This window comes from Pseudopodoces humilis, chromosome 19, assembly GCF_049639895.1.
Source record: "Pseudopodoces humilis isolate 2021_Gansu_Grassland_sample_001 chromosome 19, ASM4963989v1, whole genome shotgun sequence".
Taxonomy (NCBI): Eukaryota; Metazoa; Chordata; class Aves; order Passeriformes; family Paridae; genus Pseudopodoces; species Pseudopodoces humilis.
In genome coordinates, this window is record NC_142218.1 from 1,082,949 (window position 1) to 1,109,962 (window position 27,014).

Here is a 27,014-nt window from a genome sequence, read left to right on the forward strand (position 1 = left end):
TAACATGGTCCCTCTGCTCTAGAAAACATTTAAAATTTGTACTAAAAGAGCTTAGTCCTTTCTGGGCTGTTAAAGGAAAGTGCTGCTGTCTCTCACCCTGGGAATACAGGCAGTTATTCAGACAAGGCAGTGAGTGGCTCTTGCTATTCTAAGTGAGCTCAGATGCACACCTGGTCACAGAGAAGGCACACGCTAAATGGATGGGGCAAGGACATTCCTTGGGACAAAGGAGAACAAACTATTCCATACTTGTATTCCTATTGATGATAGCTTTCTTTTGGGGATATTCTCCACTTTAGGCTCTTCGTTAGTCAGAGTCCCTTTGTCACTTTTCAAAGTTGCATTTTTCTGAGGTAACTCTGGAGTGTCTCTGGCTGGAGTGACGATGCTGCCCCTGGTCACGCTGGGTGTCCTGGTGCTGTCCAAGCTGTCTGAGGAATTGCTGAGCCCCGACTGGCTGGTGACCTCACTCTTGTGGTCCTGGCTGTCCAGGTAGGTGTCCTGCGCCGACTCAGTGCTGCTCTGCACAGTGACAGAGATGAATGGCTTGGACGTGGTCCGAGGTGGGACGGGAGGTGGAGTCTTTTTATATGCCACTAGGCATGATGAACCTGCAGGGATGGAGGGGAGAATGGAGAACGCAGGAGACAGGTTGGAGGGAAAGAGATACGGTGGAAGAGAGAGAAAAAGCAGGTCAGTCACAACATCCGAGAGGAGCCTCCGAGCAGCAGCTGGAGGCAGAGGTGCAGAACCAGCCCACAGGCAGCAGCTCACGCCGGGGACCCACACCAAAGCATAGGGGAAGCGAAGGCAGAGCCAGAGCTAGCTTGCAAAAGAAGTCAAAAGGAATACCATGATGCGTGGAAATCTGGAAATGGAGAAGAGGGATAGAAAAGCCTCCCAAGAATGCTACAGGGTTTGGCAGGTGTAAGCCTCCACAGTGGAGAAATACTTTTTGGCTAAACCCTATGTTTTAGTGTCCTAGTACAGCCAAGTGTCTCAGTTCTTTGTCCCATCAGTTGACAAGTTTCAATGTCTGGATCAGGGCGATGTTTTTTCCTATAAAAATGGAAAGAAGCCATAAAATTTGTTAGATGTTGATGGTAGGAACACACATTTGAAGCCCCTGACAAGCCCAGCTGCTCCATGCCAGAGGAAAAGACATTGTCTGGATGCAACAGCCCAAGAGGGTGAGGCTGCTACTCCATTGCCCCACATCCAAGTGGCAGCAAGGCTGGAGATGTGTGCCTAGCAGACACAGAACACACACATCCCACTCAAAGGGATAGATATGTGGCTGGCCACAGGAAACAGGACAGCAGCCACCCTGCTCCTGTCTCTGGCTGGACAAGATGGAAGTCCACCAGTGAAAATACGTATAAAATACAAGTAAAATCCATGTGGATTCCATAGCAGCCATGTTTAGGCTCTCAGTCTGCCCAGGATATACAAGCTCCTAAGGCCACAGTCCCATTTCAGCTGCTGTGCAGGCAGGACAGGCTGCACTGGGCAGGGCATGGCCAAACACACTGACCAGCCACCTTCCCACACACACCTGGCCCCCTTTATCCCCCTACCCCTGTACTCTCAGTCCACCCCAAGTCACCAGACTCCCTTTCTTATCCTACCTCTGGCTCCTCCTGTTAAGTCCTGTGCAATCCCAAACTGCTTTTCCCCTGCACCCCACAACACATCCTAGTCCTTGCCAGCAGCCTCCTTAGTCCCAGAGACCTGGAGTTACTCCCCATGCCACGCCTGCCTCACCATTTCCAACAGAGCCACATTCCCTGTGGGGCAATCACAGATCAGCCCCGTGAGCCTTACTGACAGTATGTGGACATGCCTGCATTTACACATCCCACTATTTAGCACACTAAGAACTAAAGCTGCATTTCTTCAAAGGAAGAACTAAAAGGGAAGACTTACAGAGGAGGAGATGTGTGTTTCCAGCAGCATTTCTGTGCCCAGAGATGCTGAGCAGCACCATAATGGTGCTGCTGGCAGAGGAGGAGAGGCCTGTGCAGGGCTGCCAACCCAGCTGCCTCCAGCCTGGATCTGCACCAAACTCATTCTAGTTCCCTCAGGCCACTACACCAAGTCCAGCACAAACTGAGTAGTGTCCTGATGGCAGGAGAGGACCCATCCCACTACCCATCACTCTCTGCCTCGTACAGGTGAGAGGTGACCATGGTCCCCCTGCCAGAGCTGCCTGATGTGGAACATCCTCTCCAACAGCAACTTCTTGGCCCAGTCCCACGGCCTGACTCACACAGCCCATCCCAATGGGGCAGTGTAGGAGCAGCCTGACCAGAGCCATGGCAGAGGCACCCCTGGATCAGCTGTGCCTACACCCCAAAACAACAGGTTACTCCTGTTCCTGCACCAGGGCTACAGCAGCCACTGGCCAGGACAAGGCAGAGCCACCCCAACTGGCAGAGGTGACAGCATGTCACATTTCTCTTCGGTTAAATCCCTCCACATGGCCCCTGTTCTTCTCCAGGGACAGTGCCCAGGGTGCCCTGCTACCCACAGCCCCTGTGACACAGCCCCTGCTTGGAGCTGGACTGGCAACAGCCCTTGGCTTGGCTGGCACGGTCACCAGGAGCTCAGCCCAGCTCCCAGCTGCTGGGGACACTGCCAGGAATTCCTGGGGAAATTGATGGCTATTTGACATCAAACAGTCTGGTCAGGCAGAACAAGGGGAGGGCACAGCAGCACAAAGTTTCTGGGGCGTCCAGTGGTGTCCAGGGTCAGTAAGCCAGACCCAAAGTCACTGCCCACTTACCAGCAGACAGCATGAACACTGCTGCTCTGTTAAGGGGGGAAACCACAGTATTCCCATGGCACATTCCTGGGATCCCTCCGTACCACCTGGCTTGGCTGAAGGGCAGCACAGGCTTTGCTGGAAGAGAAAGACCCAGGACCAACAAAACACAGCCCTGTTCATGTATCTGTGCTCAAAGGGTTCACTACCCGAGCTACAGAAGTATAAGGCTCTAAGAAACATTGCAAGTGACAAACACAAAAGGATCAGGAGCTTTGAAGAACTGGGGATGCATTAGTCAGTGCAATTGCAAATTAACCTCACTGAAACCCTCAGCAAACATAAAACAGGACTTCTGACTGCCCAGCAAACTCAGAAACCACACCTTCTTAGAATGGGCTTCAAAAGCCAAAATCAGAGCAAGCCCATCCAGAACAGTCTGTCCTTGGCCCTCAACACAAGGCTGAACTAAGGCTCACTGCTTCCTCAGTCTGTGAGAGGAGACAAACCTTGAGAAGACAAGAACATCCCAGTGTTTCCATAGGAGAAGCAGGCAGCATTCCCTCCTGACTCTGAGGCCAATCCCACCAGTCAGGAGCATTCCAGTTGCTGACTTACCCCTCCAAAGGGCTACAGCTCAGCAGGCATGGATCTTTTCTGGACTTGCTATGGTCACAGCCTTTTATATTTTAAAATCAGCTTGTGCTGCCATGTAGAACTGTAACTCCTGTGGGCACTGGAGCAGGACCTCACTGTGCAGGACCATCAGCTCAGTTTGCTTGGGAACATCACCCCTGTTCCAAAAAGGTGTGGAACAACAGAAGAACATGGAAGTCATGCTTACTCTTCCAGTTTTGCAGCAGTGGGCTCTTCCTGCTCACAGGATCTTCTAAAGCTTATTTCAGCAAGCAGTTGGAATTCACAGTATGCTGTGGATGATTGATTTTGGGGAGGAGGATGTTTGTTTACAGTCTTCCTTCTGTAATTATTTTTAGAAAGCAGCATGTTTCCAAATTAGCACCTTGCACCTGCCCTCAGGGGCTTGGGAAATTCTCAAGGATGCAGCCCTGGGCAGGGAGAGGAGCTGTTTGCAGAGTCTTATACTGGAAAGTCCTCTGGACCCTCAAAAACCAGCTGGGCATGGTGGGATCCTCTCCTCCTCCTTCCAGGTGTTTGCTTTTTGAAAGACTAAAACTTGAGTCACAAGAGAATGTGAAATCCAGCCCCTGTTCCCACCCCACCAGGCTGGTACCTAGCAGCACCACCAGGGTCACAGCCAAAGTATTTGGGGTCAGATTTAAGCACCGCAATTGCCCTCAAGTGCCAGTGTTCTGCTGCTATTGCTGATTCAGTACGGCCTGGAAACATTTCCAGTCATTCCGGGAACTTCGAAGACCTACTCACACCATCCTTATTTTTGTTAAATCACCTCAAAGGCCCCCAGTCACAGCTGTGGAGACAAGTTCCCCTGCCCTCAAACGTCAGGGCTGGCTGCTATCCCCATCCTGCTCCATGCATCCCCCTTTCCCCATGGGAAGGGCTGAAGGAACGACCTCATTTCCTCACACATAAAGCAGAATGCTCTGAAATAATCTCTCCTACAAGGCAAGCTCATTTGCCTTTTAAATAAAACAACCATAGAATAATCTTGCAGCAAATGGCATCAGTGGCATTATCCCTGTGGAGATTCCAGCTGCAGGGCTTTGGGCTGGCCTTTGCCACAGGGTCTCCAGGCTGGAAGGAGCTGCTTTGGGAGGCAGTTTCCAATAGCAAAGAGAACTGGAACAGCTGCATTCCAAGCAACCTGACCTCTGATTTTCATTAGCTCGAGGAACACTTCAAGGTTGGAGCTGTAATGAACTGTAGGATGTGTTATTTGTAGAGAGTCCAAGTGGAAATGAGCCCCAGTGACAATTCATACCAAAGACAATATGGACACATTGATTTTATGGTTCACAATAATCACTTCAGACCTGATTTTTCTCCTGCACACTGAAGGTCAAGATACCCCCACCAGTTAGAGGCACTGCTGAGCAACCCACCCAAATTTTGTTAGTCAACAGGAAAATCACAGAGGTCAGAAATCAAAGAGGCTTGGGTTGGAAGGACCATAAAACTCACTTTTTTCTTACCCCTGCTATGGGCAGGGACACCTTCCCCTACCCCAGGTTGCTCCAAGTCCTGTCCAGCCTGGCCTTGAACGCTTCCAGGGATGATTTTTTCCTAATATCTCACCTAAATCTCACCTCTTTAAAACAATTTCTGCTTGTCCTATCACTATCTGCCCATGTGAAAAGTCACATGGCTCCCATATATTTCCATCTAGATACAAAGATGATGGTGGTGAAGATGCCACCTCTTGCCCTGACAGAATGACTGTCTTTAGAGTGCTGGAGGAGATTTAAAAGAAGGTTTATAGTGATTAAACCAAACAACTCCCAGAAAGCAAAGTCAAATGACTGCATTTGTTCAGAGTATATGGAAATGCTATAAATACCTCCTCCCTCAGTGCCTTCCCTCTGTAAATCTCAGTAGCAGTGATCTTTGAAAACTTTTTGAAAAACTAAAAATCTCACCTTGATACTACAGAGAAATAAGAGACACACATGAATGGGCTGTGGGAGCCAGGGAAGGGCTGTGGGCTCTCCTGCCAGTCCTCACTCCCAGCTGCAGGGTGACCCCAAGAGCAGCAGCATCCTGGCACAAGCAGCTCCCCAGAGCACAGGCCAAAGCATGTGCCACCTCTGTGGTGGTGCCCATGGATCCCTGCAGAGTGACCAGCCCAGCAGAGCCCTTTAACTCTCAGATGATCCCGAGGAACACCACAAACACTTCACCAGCTGCTTCTGCTTGTCACAGAGCCCACACACAAGCCAGGCTGTGCTTGTGAGTCAGAGGACAGAGAATTCCCCAGGAGCTCCTCCCAGGCAGCAGCGCCAGGGAAGAGCCCTCTCACCTGTTGTGACAGCCCTGCATAAACCCAGCCCAGACGCCCAAATCACCTTGAGTACTTCTGAAGGAGGCCAGAGGAGAAATTCAACATTCCCCATCCTCAGCTTTCAGCCCCACCACGGCTCAGGCAGAGCAGCAGTGCTTGGGCATGGCTGGAATGGCAGCTGGGACAATGGGGCCACTGCAGGCTTGTCACTTCTCCCACCATATAATCCTCTTGTTCCTAGGACAGAGAGCCAGGCCCTGGTGCCATGGGACACCCTCACCCCACAGGGACCCCAGGCAGAGGCAGGAGCATCCCAGCAGTGCCAGGGAGCACAGCAAAGGGCAGGAGGGTCTGAAGCAGGGACCAAGGAGAGGTGATGGGCAGCAGGCTGGGGTCAAACCCTGACACTCCAAGGCAGGAGTGTCACTCCAAACTCTTCTCACCAGCAGCTACATATGATGAGCAGCCCTCACTCAACTATACCCCAGTCACTTTTCCTGACCCATGGGAAGTGGCTATTTCCCCCTGGTCAGCATCAATTCACTTGTGAGATAAGCACAGAGAGGGGAGGTGCCCTTCCTGAGTACCACAGCTCCTCTGGAGCAGCCTCCATCCAGCCCCACACTGCAGCTCCCCCTTGGCACAGCCAGTATTGGTTTTGCAGACTGCATTTCAGTGACCTGGAATTTTGTTACACAAAGAAGTAACTTCTTAGCGTTAAGCAAGTGGCCTCAAAGCCCCCACCCTGAGCAGCCAGTGAGGCTGTCACAGCATTAACAGACCTGTGTCAATAGATCTTTGCTGCCCAGCTGGGAAACCCTTCCAAGTGCTGGAGCAGTGAGCACACAGCCACAGCTGTGAGAGATTGGTTACCCCTTGCTCCTGTTTGGGTCCAGCACAGCCTGGCCACAGCACTCCTGTACACCCCAGAGGCTCTGCTGGTAGGACAATATTTTATCACCCTTCTGTCCATCTGATAGTTGGCATTAGGAGAGAAGGGACCACTCTGCACTACCCTCACCACTGCCAAGTGCCGCACGTTCCCGCGTATCACCGATGAAAACACTGGACATATCTGCAGATAAAGGACCTCAAACTGAAGGCAGCATCTCTCAACTGCTGCAGTCAGAAGCAAATGCAGAAGCAAAGGCTCCCTCTGAGCATCAGCTGTGCATTTGTAGACTAACAGTAGAGCTCTCATCCAGAAATGCATCACAAAATGCTCTGTAGAACCATTTGTGTTCCCTGATGGACTGTGATGCCCTTGGGGAGGGCTGCAGCACTGGTCACACCTCAGAGCCACCCTGCAGGGTGTGAGGGATGCCTGGGGCAGGCACAGGGACACAGGACTGCATGAGCCCCAGCAGACAGTTCTGATTACAGACCCAGTCCCTGTACTTTGGGAGGGAACATTTAACCAGAGAAGGAAAGGCTGAGGGCTGTGAACTCTTTACATGAGGGACTTTGGATTTTTCAATGTACCAGAAATTTAAGCATCATGGAGATGCTCCAATTTAGAATTCCTGAGCACAGAAATGATAATAAGCACTGACACATTGAGAACTATTGCACTGGGAAGGCAAGGCATGTTGTTTTTTTTTTTTTTTAAAGACACTTGTAGAAGGTCACACATTTTTTTAAAAGAGGCATGAAGCAACAGAAGACACCCCCCAGAGAATGCTGGGGGTTAAAAATAGGGTACCTCACATTGCTGGCTCCTGACAGATCTGGCTATCCCTTCTTTCAGCACAGCCTGCTGCAGAGTCAGCAGGGACACAGCAGATGCTGCAAGGGACACCAGCCACAGGCACTCCCAAACCCAGCTGCAGCAGCTGACACTGGGCCTGCTGTGTGTGCTAGAGGAGACACTGTGAATCCTCCCCACCCCAAAGCAATTGTCAGGGGTTTGTAAGCTTGTTGCAGCCATGGTGAGCAGCTCCACCCTGCTCCAGCCACACATCCACCAGGTGTCCTTCTGTCCTGGAGGCCCAGACAGGTCTCCAACCCAGCCAGCACAGGGCAGCAGCCAAAAGGAGCATTCCCTGCCTCTCCCTGCCCCAGGGGTTAATTCATTAACAACCACCAAGGTCCCCAAGCACAGATATTCTGCTTCAAGAAGTCACTGACTGGGAAGAGAAAAGCCATTGTCCCAGGACTAGCAGAACTGGTGTGTGGGGGTGCCTGATCCCCAGGGACGGGGTGCTGTGCCAGCTCACTGCTCATTTAGTGCTGGCACACACTTCTTCCACCCCAGAGGGGCTGGACTGAAGGGATGGTCCATCAGTTCAGTGCTCCTCTGCTCTGGGCTGGGACTCAGGATGTGCTTATCCCCTCCAAAACCCTCACTAGTGAGGGCTGATGCTTTTCACACCGAAGAGGTGAAACAGCAGAGATAATGGGAGCCCAAGCTCAGAGAGCCCTGGGACCTCTGATCAACAGCCACACTCCTGGTGTCCACCCAACCCAGGACCCTGCACCAGGAGGGCAGCACCAGAGTCCCCAGCAGCACCTGGACCGTGCTGCCAGGTGGCTACAAGACAGTCACCAGTGACTTCTCCTGCTGCCAGATCCTGCCTGGCTCCTCTAGCACAGCCAGGGCTGCCAGAGGAGCTGAGAGCCCACCCAGGCAGGCCTGGAGCTCGATCCCCATGGCCACACACAGCTCTTCCCCAGCCAGACCCCTGGACATGGGCACCCTGCAGCACAGGATGGTGAGCAGAGGCCATGGGAGAAGGGCCAGTGGAATTCTGATCTCATGGCAGGTTTTGTAGGAGTAGAAAGCTCTGGGTGACAGGAGCTCAGCTGGGCCTTAAGGCCACACCACTTCTCTCTGCTGGCCTTAGTGCAGAGGATGCAGAAATGGGGTCCCACAGTGCTGAGGAGCCACCAAGTCATGAGGCCCAGGACTTGCTGCATCACCCAGCAGCCTGTCTGCTACAGACCTCTCCTCCTCCTCACTTCAGGACCTCCTCACTCACAGCTCCAGAGGGCTCTGACCCCAGCCTGAACCATGGCAGGCACAGGGGGAAGGAGCAGGTCCCTGGCTGCAGCACAGTGGGGATGCCAGGGTGGAGGGGCTGAAACATTTCCGTGCACACAGCAACTGGAACATGGGAATAGGGGACATGGAGAACCCACACTGCTGCTTTTCCTGCCTCTGCAGACGGCAAGGAAGCCTTGCAGATACCCTGCCTACACATCTGCACAGAGCAGAGGCCTCTTCAGAGGGCCATCAGGAAATGGTTCAGCTCTGAACCATCTGTGCCACAGAGGATTTCTAGAGAGAGCAGGCACTTCCATCAGCCCCCGGCACTGGAACAGGTCCCATGGACTTTCCTGCAGCCAGTGACAGGTAAGAGAATGCAAGACTGGACAGACTGGAGCACACAGCACCTCACAGAACCTGCTCAGCAGCTCGGCACCCACCACTCCCAGGGCTCCAGGAGATATCAGGACCACTTCAGAACTTCATGGACCACAGCTTAGTGACCACGTATAGACCAAAAGCTCCTCAGACACTGAGACAAGCTGTGCTAAAAAGGTGCTGCCACAAAAAGAGCAGCAATCCTTTCTGCTGGTGCACTGAAGCATCATCCACTTCATCTTCCTGATGCAGGGACCGGTGCCTGCAGCATCTCACCCAGATATGGCAAATAAAGCTCAGAAGCAGCACAAGGAAGTGTCCACTGGACTCGACCACACACACAGGTGGTCAGTGCAGCAGCACAGCCACACAGTGTCCAGGGCAGCTCTAACACCATCAGTCAGCAGGTCAGAGACAAGAGGGACCTCTCAACAGGAGAGGGAAAACACAACTGGAGATATGCAGAGACTTGCATTCCAGAGAGTATTTCTCAGGAATGGCACTTATTGCAAGCAGGCTCCATCCCTCCTTGCTTTTAAACACTCACTGTGCCAGTCCCAAAATATTGATTCTGCTGCTCTGGGACTGCAGGGTCTGTTCTGGCAACTGCACTCTGCAGCTTTGTCTGGGCTGGTTTGGGCTCTGCAGTCCCCAGTGACTCCAGGAGAGAGGCATGGCACATGCCAGACCATGGAAAACAGGCAGAGAGGGGAAACTGGGTGCCACAGAATTCCTGTCCCACAGCAGTGACCTGTCCCTGTGTCCCTCACACTGTTAAATGCTGCCCTTTCTGCAGGTTTGCTCAGGGTTATCCAGCACAGACATGGAATTAGAGCAAAAATGTGAACCAGACAGGAATTAGCCAGTGCCACCAGGTGACAGGCTGCTCTCCTATCCCTCCTCCACATGGGATGTTATCCAGCTGCTCTGCAAAGCAGCAAACTGCAGAGGAGGGGATGCTTTGGGAAGAGACACGTAAGGAATGATGGTAAATCCACCATGCATCAACTACTGTAGCCACTCCTAAGTACACCAAGGGTATTGGCATTAATCATACAAATTTAGTGTAATTAGGGAGGTCTTTTTAGTTTTTCTCCAAGCCAGCAGTTTCTAGAATCTCCTGCAGAAGTTTCACCAGCTAATGATGCACTGCATGAAATATCCCCTGCCTTCACCATCACTTCACTTCATGCACTGCCACATCACTTGGAGGATGGCATATGTAGATGCTTTTAACTCGCTTCCCTGCCACTGCAGAAGTCCAAGGAATCTCAGCACACCTCCTCAAAGTCACAGCCAGTCAAAATCCATATGGCCAGAAATACGGAAACCATGGCAATTCCAATCTCGTATCTGTGTCAGAGCTCAGCAGCTCAAATGGGCTATTTTAGGTTATGCTGATTGCTGAAGCCCCAAATCCAGTCATTCCCAAGCATTTGCTCACGTGTCACAGGAGGCACACCTCAAGTTCTCCACGTACAGGCAGTGAGATGCACCTTAAGCACAACAGTAAGTGCAATAACTCAAGTTTTGCCATCTCAGGAAGGTGAGTGTGTTAGGCCAGCATGGCAAAACAGCACTGTCACTCTGTGGGACTGCCCCCATGCCTCCCCCCAGCCCACCAGGACTTTTGCCCAGGACTTTTTGACAGCTCCAGGAACAGGAGTTGCTCCCCTACAGCAGAATCACACCCAAAGCTTTGGGACAACCAAGCCCACAGCTTGGTCCACAGAAGGTTTTGCAAACACTACCCAGTTGCTGAAGCATTACTGGCACATTCCCACTTATGGACAGTCCTGGGAGCAGGGTGGAGGGGTTACCATCATTTTAAGAGTGCCACTAAACACTGTTCACAGAAGAGCTGGCCAAGAGGGTGCTGAAAACACCGATGGCAGCCAGCAGCTTGTCAGCACAGCATGTGATAACAGGAACAGGCCTGTGCTGATGGCAGCAATCACTGAGCTCCCCAGCACAAAAGGGGCTCCCAGGGAATTGCTCCATCCCCGAGAACACGAGCAACCAACAATTCTGTAGCCTACCTAAAATTTTGAGAAACTGCCACCATCACTGCCAACAAAATCCCCTTCAAGGTATGAATTAATTTCTCCATCACTTTGTTCAGCATCAGGATTTTTATCATAGTTTTCAGCTACTGTATCCCAAATTTTACCTGATGCAGGAAATCTGCTGCTCTCCCTTGCTCACGGGAAGATATTCTGCTGTTTTAGGCAAGGGCAAGCATTTAGTGATGCCACCAGGAGCAGCAGAGGTGGTTTTCCCAGGACATTATGAAAAACCCTCCCCACACCCAGATGACGAGGGATTCTTTGTAAGCTGAAAACAAACCCCACCCTGTAGCCATAGGGCCAGGGAAAGCACACGTGTCAGCAGCTGAGGAGACAGCAGTGAACACTCTTTGCACCTGGGAGATGGGAAGGCATCAGGCTGGACTCATCCCACAGTGAAAAACTCCAGCCTTTAGTCAACACTCCTTCCACTTGGACAGTGGCTGTCAGGCAGCCAGCACCCAAGATTTACATCTTCAAAGCTACAATCATCAAGAGATTTTAATAGCCAGATTCAATTGAAGCTATTTCCTCCCTTAAGTATGTACAAACCAAGATGTGGCAACATTATGCTAATACTGAAGAATCAAAGTCAAAATTGCTGGGAAACTTCTGTTGGCTGAGGCACAAGACAAGCTTTGCATGTTAGAGAAAGCTACTCCATATTCTATTTCATTGTTTAACATGACATTATCCATAAGATTAAAACAAAAAATCAAACGAACTAACACAGGAAAAGCTGTAGCAGGCTGTTCCATCTCCATTAGCATTAAATTTGACAGTAGTTCAGCTGCTGCAGCACAGTCTGGTCTGATCTGGAGAGGAAGAGAAGTCCTCAGACTCAGAGCAGGCAATTAAGCAAATATTCCAACCTTTTATCCCCTTTGGGAAGGGTGCTAGGAAGCTTTGGAAAGCTGTACTCATTGCTTGGATTGCTGAAATAACCACGGACCCTGCAGAGCACAGAGCTTTCCCCCTGGTGACAGAGGCACACAGAGGACCAGAGCCATGTGTCCCCAGTGCCACTGCTCACACTGTTCTCCCAGAGGCCAGGAGTCTCCAGCTCTGATGCCCTAAGAATTTCAAGGATCACAAGCACTCCCTGAACAATGGATGGCCCAAGGGAGGGGGTATCTGGAGCAAACCTGGCACTTTCTGGAAGAGTTCATTTCAGGAATCAAGCAGGCATTGACAAAAGAGCCACTGTGCAACCCCAACTCTGAAACCAACGAGCACAACAGACCCCAGGCACGCACCCAGAGCCTTCTCCAAGCACATCTGAGGCTCCACTAGCTCTGACCTACAAAGTTTCCAGCCACCACCAAGCTGTCATCTTCACAGCTCAGCCTGCTTTTCCTGCAGGCTCCAAAACACCACATTCCTGGTTCACAGGCCTGAGGAGTCCCCAGAAGCTTTCAAGTTCAGAGCCCAGACCATTTAGCCACAAGTATGGGTAGCAGGATTCAGGGGTGCAGTACCTGTCTGCCCACACACCCAGCCCCTCCAGGCTGCAGAACCTGCCATGAAGGTATTCCAAAGATCTGAAACTTAACTAGGAAAGGGACACAAGGGAGAGGCCAGAGCACAGCTCCATTCACCACATCCAGTGAACAGATTCAGTTTTAGGCCACAGAGCTGAAGGCACTGGCTTAGTCATGCTGTTCCCATGGCACTGGGACCTACTCCCTTCTGTCCTGCTGTCTGGAATTCAGGACGTGACAATGACTCCCTGGCCTTCCAAGGCTATCAGTACTTACATCAGTACTGCTATCAGCAAACCCCAGCCTCCAGCAACAGCATTAAACGTCACCAGAGCATTCCCTGCTGCTTTCAGGAACCTGCTCACTGTGGAACAGACCATTTTCCTGCCTTGGAAACTATATGCCAAAAGCCTTCTTGGCTTCATTTCCCACCTTGCTTTTATTTATTCCAGTTTCCAAATGAGTGATCTCCTCTCCCTCCACTCCTTTCAATTTAGCAGTTGTGTAACTCCAGCTACAAAATAAAAACCATCCACATCAAATTCAGAAATCTTAGGGTGTTCTGCAGGATATTCCAAAAAGCTTCCTCCCAGGACTTTATAAACACCAAGTACCAAGCAGCAGGTGAAGCAGAGGTATCTCAGCTTTTCCTGACCTGTGGCTTGGCACTGGATGGTGGAGGGTGAATGGCTGGATAGGGAACAGGTAACAAGTGATTTAGAGTGGCTTAAGAAAGGTGATGAGAATGACCCAGGCAGACTGCTCTGAAGGTGTTCCCACAAGAGAGAGTTTATCAGAGGTGTCTTTGGAAGAAGCCACTCCTTGCTCAAGCACAGCAGTGGCATCTTCCCACAATGTTCACCTGGTCTCTCAGAGCCTGAAGGGTCTCCAGGGCTTGCTGGAAAACACACCAGCCCAGCTATTCCACAGTCCAAGGAGCTCTAAACAGATCATGAGCGGCCTTGAAAGAAGCCTATCCACAATGCTCCCTCCTCCTGCTCATCTTCAGTTCTCCCTCCCAACGTGTCCCAGGTACCTGCACCAATGGCAGCCACCACAGGGAGCACTGGGGTTCTTCAGAATGCAAAGCCCTTGCTCCAAATAAGGACCTGTGACAGCTCTAAAGTGACCTAACCAGGAAGCACAGCGGGGCCACAGCAAAAATGTGGGAATTGTTGGACTCAGTCCAACAGAAAACATCAGTCCAAGTGACATTCCAGATAGGAATTTATGGGGCTTTGGCTACAGATCTTCAGAGTTACAACCCTGCCCAAGAGCTGTGTGCCAACCCTTGAAGGCACTCAGAGGTTCAGCAGGCTGGTGATGTTCTGACCATGTCCATACCCATCCCTTCCCCTGCTCCCAGCCCAGCTCCCAGCGCTCTGGCAGCTGCTACAGCTCCAAAGCACACAGGGCAAGTTCTTCCTGCAGGGGTAAATGGGGGGAACAAATCAGCTGCTCCTTGCAGACACCTCCTCACCCAACCAAGGCCAAAATGGTTTTGGAGAGAACCAGCTCAAGACTTCTAAAACCCTGACACACCAAGGAAGATGGTGCCATCAGTTCTCCAGGAAAAAGCCCATCTCTACACTTCTCTGAAAATCCCAGCCAAACTGTGAAGATTGCCCAAGGCTGGAGTTATTCCTCCACTTGGCCTTCTCTCCACACTTGGCCTGGGAACAATTTTAGATTTGGAATGCATTACTGCATTCAAGCAGCCACTCCTTGTGCCAGTTGTCCAACCCCCAGACCAGCTGGAGGATGACATTCCTAGGAACAGTAAAATGCCAATCCTTGGATGCAGGGCTTTCCAGGGCAGTCACCAGCTTAGCCTCTGCCGTGCTCAGCTCAAAGGCATTGCTGAGAACAGCTACTGTGGCCTCCCAGGACAGACTGACTGTGTCAGCTACTTGGGGTGAGTCCAGCAAGTGCTTTCACCTGAAGTGGCCTTGTGAAACAAGAACCACCAGCCAAAAATAACCCAACAGTGAGCGCTGACACAGCCCCAGAGCAGCACTGAGCTTGTGGCATACAAGGGTGGGATCAAGGAGCAGGTCTCCAACTATCTGCTCAAGGGCTTTGTTTGCCAGAAGGATTCCTCCATCAGACTTCAGCAAAATACACCAGGACGCAGTGCCACCGTGGGGGCATGTGGCTGGGAAGGACAGAAGGACACTGCTCTGCCCTTGTCACTCCAGGGTGAAGCACAGAACATATCCAGGCACAGACCCTCAGCACATACAGTGGTCCCAGTGTCACCTGTACAGGGACTGTGTGCCATTGGGGTCACTTCTGATGTGACACCACACATCAGAAAACGAACCCACCCAATCCCTGCTGCTACATTTTCCTGGAAAGTGCTTTCAAGGAAACATTGGGGTTGTTTATGTAGCAAAGGCCCAGTTTCAGAGGAAGAGCTGCCCAGTCAAGTTTCCTGGATCTGTGTCCTGTCAGAAGCCTCAAGACAGACACAGTGGACATTGACTGATGATGAAGGTCAGTGGAACAGGGTGACTCCACCAGACAGCTCCTCCACAGGGCTCTGGCAGCCAGGCAGGACCAACACTGTGAACTTGCTGTCAGCAAGAGACTGACCCAGTGGGGAGAAGTCCAGTCCAGTACTGGAAACAGAGAGGGCTTAAACTCCCATTGCAGCCCAGCTTACTGGAGACCTGGAGCTCATACTACAGGAATAACTGTCCTCCTCAATACACCTAAAAAAGAGTCTGCCCTCAGCTCTGTCACTATATCATAGCAAGAGAAAAAATGTCCTTTATCCTCCAACATCCTTTCCAAGGCCAAAAGCAGCCACAAATATTTCTGCAGATAAATGAATGGTAAACTGCAGGAGGCAAAGACGTGGGACAAGAATGAATAAGAGCATTTAATTTTCACATCTGACTTCTCTTGTTTCCAATGGCAGAGAGCCAGTGAAGAGCTGGCAGATCCTGGAGCCCAGTCCAAGGGGGCTGGGGCACCCTGAAATGTGCAGAGCCCAAAGTGCTGCTGCCCAGCAGCCACTGCCCCACAGGGGCCCCACACTGCTGCAGGGTGGGGCTCCACCTGCTCCAGGAGCATCCCAAACCCACTGGAGGTGTCAGCTGCTCTGGGATTAGCCTCTCGTGGCCTTTCAAGGAGGCAGAGCAGTCTGGCCAGCCCTTCCCACAGTGCCCATTCTCCACATGCTATGGCTGGTACCTCCAGCAGCACCATCACACCAACAAGGAATCCTGTTCTCAGGGGTGCTTCTATTCCAGTCCCAGACATGCAGCAGACACAGGATGCCTATGAGATGAGACAGCAGACAAGCTTCATACCTGCAAGCCCAAGGCTTGAGATGGGGAAGACAGCTTTGCATTATAGCCTCCATAGAAAGAAAAAAACCAGCAACCCCCTTTTAGCAAGAGATTAAATTCTACTCTTTAGCTGTAACCATGACACACAGCCCAGCTGAGGAAACAGAACAGCAACACTTTATTTTGGATACTGCTTTGTAAACAGATGCGTGGCCAGTTATCTAATTGTGGGAACACGGATGTGAGTAGGCTTGGAGGGAGCAGCAGAACACTTGCAGGGTTATTTCACTGCAAGCTCACAGCAATTTGCATCATCTCCATCAGGAAATTTCCATGGATTGCAATGTCAGCAGCTTTGCTGCAATACACCTGGGAGATCTGTGAGGTGCCACCTCCCTTGGGTACCACAGGACTGTCCCCTCCTACTCTGGCCACTTACAGACACAACCACAAAGACAGTTACAGGAGGTATTACCTCAGCTAATTCCTAATTACATTAATTGACAAGACATCTGACTCAGCTGCTCTGGAGCCTGGTGGAAGCTGGGTCTCATTCTCCCTGTAGCAGGAATGCCTTATCCGTGGGGAGAGGGTGTGACAGCAGTGAGTCAGTCACCTCACAGACACAGCAGGCCAGCCCTGGGACACACAGCCTGCAGGAGGATGTGTCTGCCCTGGCAGCTCCCAGCACCACAGAACAACACAGGTGTTCTGCACAAGGTCACACAGCCAGCATTCCTGGAATGGGATCCATGCACAAAGGACAGCAGTCACAACTGCTGAGCTCAAAGGAAAAATGGGAAGAGTAGCCCAGGATTAAGGTGGCACAATACAGAATATAAAACTGTGCTCGCTCTCTGCACTGCCACGTGAATGTCACAGCTACAGGCCTGAGGGACAGCAGCAGAGCTCAGAGCTGGGAACAGCAGAGCCAGGGCTCTTTTCCTCCCACCTTCACCTGAGCCCCTCAGTGCTGAGCAGCCCCTGCCCATGCCCAGGGGGGCACACAGCCCCCACCCCACTGTGGGGAGCTGGGGGGCTCAGGTCTGAGCTCTGTTAACATTCCACTCATGAAGGACAGAAGATCCAGGTAACTTTTGGATTCTCTAGGTCTGGAACCCGAGCATGTTCCAATTCACAATACAAATATTAGCAGTGTGTTAGGTTAAGTACCCGCTGTCCTGAAAGCCAGGGTAACATCCCAAACCCAGCACACCCTCCCAGGCTGCTGTCTGGCAGGACACCTGCCCTCCACAACAGCGTCTCTCCCCAAGGAGTATTCAGTGTTTCAGAAGCACTCTCTGCTCAGAATTCAGGGACAGAGTTCAGTGCTATGGCAGCACTGAAGGAAACATCTTGATACAACTATACCAGGAGTTTTGGCTAAACTGGTAAATTTTCCACAGGAGCAGCAGTGCACACCAGTTCTGCAGGCACAGATGTGCACACAGCATTTCAGTGAGTGGTCAGTGTGGACTGGGAGGCCGAGTACCCCCCTCTAAACAAAAATCACCCTTCAATTTGTCTTATGGACTTCAGTCTGAGCTTTGTCTTTGCTACCTTCTGCCGTGATTTTGTAGTATGAACATGATTTAGGGGAAATTTTAACAGGGTATGAATTCACATGATTGCTGGAAGCCTTGCCTTAGCAGGCCGCCTTTTCTTCAGTTCCATCCCAGGATGCCTGTACCCCAGAGGTACAGACCATACATGTAGCATTCTGAACACAGAGGAAGGCACAACAGCACTTCCTAGAGCCAGAGATGGGCTCCCATGAGCAAATGATCCTGCAGTTCCTTACCCAGGCTGTTATCAGAGGAATTATGCTCTCAGGAATCTAAGCAGAGAACTGCTTTGTTAATTCAGCAGCCCCTGCCAGACCGAACCACTGTGCTTTAGGCTTTGGTTCTCGCACACCTGATGTCAGGAGTTTCAAAACCCTCAAGTTATTTGACATTTAGATTTCCCACATACAATGTATATTCCCTGCAAGGATCAGAACAATCCTTAGTTACTGTTAGGTGTAAGAGCAATAAAGTGCAAAGAGCAATGCCATGGAATAATAATTGCTTCTGCAGTGTGAAAGCTCTCAGTCTGGCTGTGGCAGGTTTCAGTCAGACTTTGTCCTGCCATGTCCCACTGGCATTCGGAGTGTGCAGCCCCTGGACAGACGGATATTGAGCTGTTGTCTCCCTGAAGGTACCAAGGAACAAGAAGATAAACCAAGCAAACCAGAAGGTGCAGCCTGAAACTGGAGAGAGAGCACACTTCAAAAATCCCCAAACCACTACTAAGTGTAGGTTTCCCTACATTAAAACGACCCATCCCTGTCCCCCTTCCTGCCAGTGAGCACTGTGGGGATCTCTGTGCAGCCCACCAAGGTGAGCAACAAGCACTTGCCACCCCTCAAGACCAGAAACACAACCACAACACCAGCACACGTCACAAAGCAGCTGCACTCTGAGGAGCAGGTGCAGAGCTGGAATCACACCACTTGAAGAGTTATTTCCCGTATGTTTAAGAACATGGGCCCAGATTTTCATGCCTTGGTGCCTAACAGGATACCAGGTAGGATTTCAGATGTATTAAGCCCTCTACTTTATCAATACTAGAAAAATCAGACCTCCCAGTCAGAAACTCCTTATTAAGGAAATTCACCTGCTTGTCTTATCTGTGAGAGTTCACCATAAAGCTAAGACATTTATTCATAAATCTCACCTGCAAGGGTCAAAAGGAGTTCTACCTTCAGTTTTTAGTTACTGGAACATGCAGAAACTGTGCAGAAACCAGAGTTTCCATAGGCACAAGTTCCACTGCAGAACATGAAGAGCTCCCCTTCAGCAGCTCCCTGCTGAACAATTTCCTTCCTACATTTCTGACTGTACTATTTGAAAACCCCAACTCTGACCTTCACCACTTAGAGATGGAGGAAAACAGCAACCAAGAGTTCAGAACTGCAGTCAGTGCTTCCCAGCAAGAGAACTCCACTGGCAGCCTTTCGAGCCTGTGCACTGGACCTCGACGTGCTACACAAGGGCAGCTCCAAATGAAGGCACCACGCTCCAAGAGCAGGGCCAGGTCTGGCAGGAATCAGCTGTGGTACAGATGGATGGCTCAGAGAACCTCAGCACAAGAGACCAACTGAGCAGCAGCCACCACCCCTCAGATAAGGAAATCTGTTGATAACCTGAAGCCAAGTGCACAGAGAGAACATGCAGAATAGGTGAGCTCAGCTGTGCCCATGGCACAGCACACACAGGTATTCCCAAACCAGTGCAGACCAGCTTCCTTGTGAATACATTCCCTCTCCAGAAAAACCTCAAATGACTTGGAAAACCTGGGCATGGGCCTAAGCATAGGTTATGGCCTCTGGAGCTAACTCAGAATCCCAGAAAGATCTGGGCTGGAAGGGACCTTAAAGATCACCCAGTCCCACCCTGGGCCACAGGCAGGGACACCTTTCACTAGCCCAGGCTGCCCTGCCTCTGTGGCCAGGTGTGCAGGCTTTCCCAGCCCTTCCCAAGTGTCTGGCAATCCTGCCAAGAGGATTAAACACCAGTCAGCCTGAAGAGTTAAACTGTCAGGTCAGCTTTCAGCACCAGGAGCACTGAGGTGTCTGACAGCACTGCCAGCTGTGCTTCCCTCCAAGCTCCAAAGTTTCTCACAGCGTTGCACAACACACAGTGCAGCAAATCTGCCTAAAATATGCAAATATTTTTGACACACAAGTGATTCACAGCCCTGAAGTTTGTCACTGGCTGGACAAGGAGATCCTTAAGACTGAGAACAACCAAGTGCCACCCTTGCCCACTCTGTGCTTGCTCCACATCAGTACACAGAGTTCAGTGAGTATGAAGAGCTCAGGCACAGGTACCTTGGCTCACTGAGGTATCTTCCTTCTGCTGAGTGCTTAGAAAAGCACAGACAATACAAAGAGCAAATGCATTTCTCTCCAAAGCAGCAGGAAGGACTCTCTTGTCTTTTGCCACGCACTGACCAGTTACCAAGAGGTAAATAGACACCAAGGGAAAAGTCCTGCTTTGTGTGGCAGCTTGCCCAGATGGGAACCTGAGGCTTCCACACATTCAGTAACTTCACTTTTCTGCTCATCTGCCTAAGAGCATCTGCCAGCTCTGCAGCCTCTCCTTGTGTTTGCTTTGAGCACAAACCATATTCGTTAACCTCCATCTCTGGGTGATGCTTGCAGGAGCCATCACCTGTATATTGAGTACATAAAGCCATGGCTGCAACAAGATCAGGCAGCTCTGGTTTCACAGCCCTTATCAGAGATCACACACAACAATTTGATGCCTGCTGCAAGCCAGGACCTGGAGACAAGCAATCTGTTGACTTGAAATCTGAACAAGCACTCGGTGTCACAACCCTGAAGCAGCTCCTGCTGCAAGAATGGTGGAAACTTCAGTGCTGGGAAGATGCCCAGAGAGACTTGTAGCAATTTTCACTAATTTATCTTTCAGGCAAGAACAAAATTTCCCTGTATCTTGCAAATTTTTGCAGTTATTCTGTAAAAATTGTCAGTGTCCACTCGCTCTTCCCTTTTAAGTCAGGACACTGCTTACCACCCTGTAGGTAACCATCTTCTACAAGGACATCTTCTAAAACTTATTTGAGTACAGGTTTGAAGTTCAGAAAACTCAGCAGAACACCACATTAATTTGCAGAATATTAGGTTTTGTTCCTGTCCCCATCCTCAAGCACTCAGCCTCCCTTGGTTGGCACCTCAGGTTTTCTTTCTTTTTCAGAGGCCAGCTGAGCTCACCTGAGGGGTTTGAGAAGCCTGCAGGTCCTGAGGGATGGGTTTGGCACAGGGGAAAGGATGGCACCCAATGCATTTGCAAGGGTAAAACGCTTGCACTGCAGCCCAGGCGGTCTGGGCAGCCCTGCAAGGAGAAGCAGGTAACATTAATCCTCTAGGGCTCAAATCTGGGGGATAAGGAACTCCACACAGTTTTATTCTGAGAGAACAAAGCATTTCACAGTGATGTGCTCATGTAATAAAGGAATTTGATGAAGTTAACTGTTTAGACAAGCCTATGAGTAAGGACAGAAGGACTAGTTTCCTTCCAGGAAGCAACCTATTCATAGCCTTTAATGGAAATCTCCAAATACTTGGGAATTAGTTGTTTTGCTCCATGAAGGGAAACCTCATTTCACCCTTCCCATGGATGTAGTTCTCTACACACACTGTTAACACATGTTACAGTATAGCTAAACTTACAAAACATGCACAGATCGTAGGTGAGCTTTTACCTCCTTTCCTGAGCAGCCTCTGTCTGCCCACTGCAGCCATGAACAATGTCAATCCCAGACCCTCATGCAGTTATTTTCTCCTCTACAGGAACCAGAGTGTTGGAAGCCAAGCCAAGTAGCCTTGGAATGGCCACCAGGACAGATGTGACCAGTGTCACAAGGGAATGAAAATATGTGCTACCCTCTTTTTTTAATGCTGGTTAAAAAGTAGATTTTAGCATCTTTAGCCAGACAGCAGCTACATTAAAAACAACAGCATTATAAATTAACATGATTCAAATTCAATTGGCCTTTCTGTCACCTTTCCTCTAAGCAGGACATGTATCAAATGTTTCAAGGGAACAGACAAGGTGAAAAAAACCCTTTGTCTTCATGCTATGAGCTATTGTAGCCTGTAATCCTGAAGACCCAGCAATCCAGAAGAAAAATTAGGGAAAAAAAAAAAAAAGATGAGTCAGCAGAACTGCTGGAAAACAGTTTTGATCTTTTCAGGAAAACAGCCAAATATTTCTCTCACACTGAAAAAGTCAACTTGTTTGAGCTTCCACATTACACAAAGTTTTGTCCTTTTTGCTTGAATACAAGGTTGCTTAAAGCAAGCAAAACTCAAGGGAGCTGATGTACTTGCCAAGGAAGTGTCAACCCTTAGAGATGATAACTTGGAGCAGCCCCAGCCAAACTGTGCAGGTGCCATCACAGGTCCCTGCTGAGCAGAGGGACCAGCACGCAGCACAAGGAGAGAACCCCAATCTCACCCAGAGACACCCCACAAACAGGGGAACTCTGCATGTCCATCCCCCAATATCAAACATTACAAACAGAACAAGTAACAAGCTTCTGTGATGGGTATGACAAAGCCCTCGATCATAAACCAAGAAATAACTGGAAAGCATCAACTCCCTGCTTGCCAGGCCAGGCACTGACACCACCCTGCCTCCCATTAATCAGGAGGAGGTTAGTTAATATTTGAGTAGGCTATTACAGCTCAAGGCAGAGGATTGAGTACACTGTGCCATGCTCTCAACTAAACTTACAAAAAAATTAAAACAAGACAAATGCACAGCGAACACTGTACAGGGCAGAATACATCCTCACAGTGTGTTCTGGTGACAAATCACTATTTCAGGAAACAGGAAGTTCCCATCGTTTTGCCAGAGGAGAATTAAGCCATGAGATATTCTCTGCTACATCCCTGCCTCTGCTGAGCTCGCACAGACCGTGTTGGCTCTCCTGCTCTCATCACCCAGCTCACCCCACTGGGTGCTTTCCACAGAGGAAACAGCTGCCTCAGAAGTGCTGGGAAGGCAGGAGGCCCCAGAAAAGCTCTTCTCACACCCTGGTGAAACACCAGCTTTTCTGACTGATGTCAGAGCTGACAAAGCTCGGTGTAGCTGTCCCCCAGCACCAAGCCTGGGTTTTTAGCACCACAAACATTTGCCAACAGGGCCCAAGTGCAGCAGCACAGCAACTGCTGGACATTTGGGGCCTCCTGGCACTAATTTAAACGTGCTCAACACATGAGGAGATGGAGGCAGTTTTGAGAGGAAGGGTATATGAGATCTTTTCTGCCACCACCACGCTGGTAACAGCCTTAAAATCACAGCTGTAATTCAGGCTCATTTCAAAGCTCCTTATCTTCCCTGAAGTCTATTGAGCTGTTGTGCTTTCTGCTCGAGCTATTGATTACTGGGGTGGATGGGGAGAGGGGGAACACGAGTAACTGCCTCCCAGCCACTTTTCAGCGATGCCACATCTCGGGACATCATGACTGTCTCCATGGTGACACAGCAACACAACTGAATTGAAACAGGAGGAGGCCAATTAGAACAACAAAGGTCTTTTGTGGCTGGAACCACAGTAATTAGCAGAAATAAGAGATGCCATTATAAAAAAAACATAGTTGTAACAATAAAAAGCTTGCTTTTAGCTTGCTAGGTGAACCCCAAACCATATATATAAAAAATCTTTTCTAGACTGGAAAACCCATGATATCACAAGCTGCATTCCCAGTTCCACAGAATGCTGGGCACAGCCTGGATCTGAGAGGCCACTTTTCATCTCCCCTCATGTGGAGCTCTCCTCTCCACTGGAGCCTGCTCACATGCTTACAAGGCTGCTCAGCCCTTGAGCTCAAGCAGAGCCCCCAAGATGAGGTGCCTTTCAGGCTGCCACAATTAGCACACACACGTGTGCGGGGGCACACACAAAAGAAACCAACCCCAGGCTGCCAATCCACAGTGACTCACACCAGCTGAGGCTCCACCTTCAGGGATGAAGAACACTCAGGGTTTGGAATGGGTGGTATGAACAAGATCTGGACCCTCTGAATATCTACCCTTTTTTGTTTTCAACCTCCAAATGAGAGACACACAGGAGCAATCTCAGCCAGAGCCAGCAGCACGATGACAGGGCCAAATCTGACTCCAGCTGACCTGCACTCCCCATCCCATGGTGCAGGTTGATCAGGAAGCACTTGCTGCAGTGTCAGAGATGAGGCAGCTGCTGTACTGCTCCAGAGTGGCCAGAAGCAACACACAGCTCTAGAAATTCCCCAGGGAGAGCAGCTGCTTGGAGTGTTCCACTGTCAGTCTGAGGCACCTCCACTCTGGCCATACATTCAGTCCATTAAATACCAGTGACATGCTGCAGACTCACCGTACTTTTCTCAATTAAGCCCAAAAGCTGCAGCAGGCAGGAACAAGCTGAGCACAAACTTCCCAAGGAAGGAAGCTTGAAGGTGTGAGGCACAGCACAAAGTCAGGGCACCTGGAGCAAGGAAAGCAGCACCCAACACAGCCACTGGAGCACAGCAATTCTGCACACACTGGAGGTTAAACCTCCACATGTAACACTGATTCTTACAGTTCCTGGGAGCTCTTGTGTTCCTCTCCTGCAATTCCATGGGAAAACAAGGCATTCAATGCTGGCAGGGCAGGCAGAGCACACAGGTCCCTGGTACTGGCACACTCAGGCCATGTGGAGTGGGCAGCAATCTGCTTGGCAGCTGCTCTGTGATAAGAGGCACAGCTGCCCAAAACCTGAGTCACCTTAGAAAAAAAATGATGCTGAAAAGCATCACACAATAAGAATTAGGATAAATTAGATTTAACAGGTGCCCTCAACAATCTCTGCAGAAGCATTTTTCAGTCATAATCCATTCAAGTGAGAGTCTTTGTACACAACCCTTGTACCAGCCCCAGCATCTGTCAGGTGAGGTTATTTCACATGCAGCAGCAGAACTTGAGGTGAGGCACTAACAGTGAGTGGGGTTCTTGCTGGGATTCATCATTTAAAATGGACCATCCTGTGGCACATGCCTGAGAAATGGGACAACGGGACTTGCTCAAGCCACTATCACCTCTGAACACAGTTAATTCAAAGAGGAGACACCTTTTGGCACACAGCTTCTGCAGAGATGCACCCGAGTGGCTCGTTTCCAGATGGTGAAGACTGACCCTTCAAAAGGCTTGTGTTGATTTTTTAGTACATTCTGGACTCTGTGTTCCCGCTTTAGCAGCTCATTCACCCAGATCTGCAATCACATGCACCTGCTGCCTGCACACACACCATCACCCACACCCAGAGCATGTTTGCTAACAGAGCAAGAACGAGCACAGAGCAGAAAACATGATTTTCTGTGTGAACCAGGCCTTGCAGCAGTAGAAAAAGCCATTAGCTACAGAAGGGAAAGAAACAGGCAGAGGCAGAAATAACAGATTTGGAAATATCCAGCCTCTAAAGTTATTTTTAGAGTTGCCTCCCCCAACACCCAAGATATTCAGAGCCATTGAAAAAAAATATAAATCAAAGGTAAGTGCACAAATAGCACTGCCAGGAGAAAGCAGACAGTGCTTCAAAGTTCCTGCTGCCACCAGCAGCGATGGCTGGCCTGGTTCTGCTCCATTTGGGGCCTCGTTAGCCTGGACTCTGCTTTGCTGTGCCACAGCAAGCTCAGGGCATCCAACCCACGTGTGCTGGGCACTGCAGGATGGTGCCAGCCGAGCATTGCTATCTCTGGGGCTGAGCACAGCCCGGACAGGGGAAAGGACAGGCAGTGTGTCTATCCCCTTTGGACAGCACTATTGTCACAGAATCAATTAGGCTGGAAAAGACCTCTGAGTCTGACCTGCGACCTTGTCAACAAAATCACAGCTGAGGCCATGTTCAGTCCTTTCTTAAAACACCTCCAGGGACATTGACTTCACCACTGCCCTGGGCAGCCCATTCCAGTGCTTGACTATCCTTTCTGTAAAGAAATTCCTCCTAATGTCCAACCTGAACTTGCCCTGGTGCAGCTGAAGACTGAGCCCTCTCTCCTCCTGTCCCTGGGAGCAGAGCCAGACCCGCCCCGGCTGCCCCTCCTCTCAGGGACTTGTGCAGAGCCCGAAGGTGCCCCTGAGCCTCCTTTGCTCCAGGCTGAGCCCCTCTCCCAGCTGCTCCAGGTGCGCTCCATTCTCTTCCCTGGACAACGGGGGTGACAGGCCGGGGCTGTGTTCCTGCACACTGACAGAGCACGGGGCGCTCTCGGAGCGGGAGCCGGAGCTCACCCAGCACCCGCCGGCCGGGCCGGGCCCCGGCAGCTCCCCGGGCGCTGTGCGGCTCTCCGGGCCCTGGCACTCCCGGCAGCTCCCCGGGCGCTGTGCGGCTCTCCGGGCCCCGGCACCCCCGGCAGCTCCCCGGGCGCTGTGCGGCTCTCCGGGCCCTGGCACTCCCGGCAGCTCCCCGGGCGCTGTGCGGCTCTCCGGGCCCCGGCACCCCCGGCAGCTCCCCGGGCGCTGTGCGGCTCTCCGGGCCCCGGCACCCCCGGCAGCTCCCCGGGCGCTGTGCGGCTCTCCGGGCCCCGGCACTCCCGGCAGGAGCGGCCCGGGCCGGCCGGCGCTCACCTCGCCCCACGGCCCTGCTGCAAAGCGCGGCGGGCGCAAAGCGGGCCCGGCCGGGGAGACAGCGCCCGGGGCCGAGCGGGGCGGGACCCGGCCCCGGGACCCTGCAGCAGCCGGGTCCGAGCGGAGGCCGAGCGGAGCCCGCCCCCGCACCAGGACCCAGCACCGGCACCGGGACCCAGCACCGGCCGGGGCCGAGCGGAGCCCGCCCCAACACCGGGACCCTGCAGCGGCCGGGGTCGCCCCGCCGGCTCCCGCTGCGACCCCCGGAGCAGCACACTCCCTGTCCCGTGTGTGCAGCCGTGGAAAATCCACTCTCAGCACGTCTGGCAAGCAGCATTGGGCATCTCCCAGCTCCAGCCCCGGGCTCCCGGGGCCCAGCCAGCTCCTGCTGTCACAGGATCACTGAATCACTTTGGCTGGAAAACACCTCTGAGACCACCGAGTCCAATCTGGGACCTATCCTCGCCTTGTTACTGGCCCAGAGCACTGAATGCCACATCCAGTCCTTCCTTGGACACCTTCATGGAAGGGGACTCCATCATCACCCTTCCAATGCCTGACCACCCTTTCCATTAAGAAATTCTTCCTAATGTCCAACCTAAACAGCTTAAGGACATTGTCCTCTCATCCTGTTGCTGGTTGCCGGGGAGCAGAGGCTGGTCCTCAGACCCTGCCCTGCTGCCGTGAGGATGCCACTCAAGACATTCTCCCTTTTATCCCTTAACCCTGCACATTTTATCAGTCCTGATGCACAGCAAACAGGAATTAAAGCATCACACAGATGAACACCCAAAACGCAGGGATCCTTCTGGCCGGGGCCCAGGTGGGTCTGAGGGAACGTGACTGTCAGAGCTGCGTGTTCACCGAACCCTCACACGGCTGTGACAGCTGACAAGGAGCAGCATTCACAGCAGCAGCCACCCGGGGACAGTGAGAGCAGCCACAGCTCCA

General features: G+C 51.3%; 1 protein-coding gene across 5 annotated transcripts in view; it reads right to left on the minus strand.

Annotated features, from left to right (window-relative positions):
- DLGAP4 (DLG associated protein 4) overlaps positions 1-27,014 on the minus strand; it is a 149,791-nt gene that overhangs the window by 6,856 nt on the left and 115,921 nt on the right. For all 5 annotated transcript variants that reach the window (XM_088064658.1, XM_088064659.1, XM_088064660.1 and 2 more), the window contains one exon: positions 250-611. In XM_088064658.1, the coding sequence (XP_087920784.1) occupies positions 250-611 (362 nt within the window). The remainder of the gene's footprint in view (positions 1-249; positions 612-27,014) is intronic.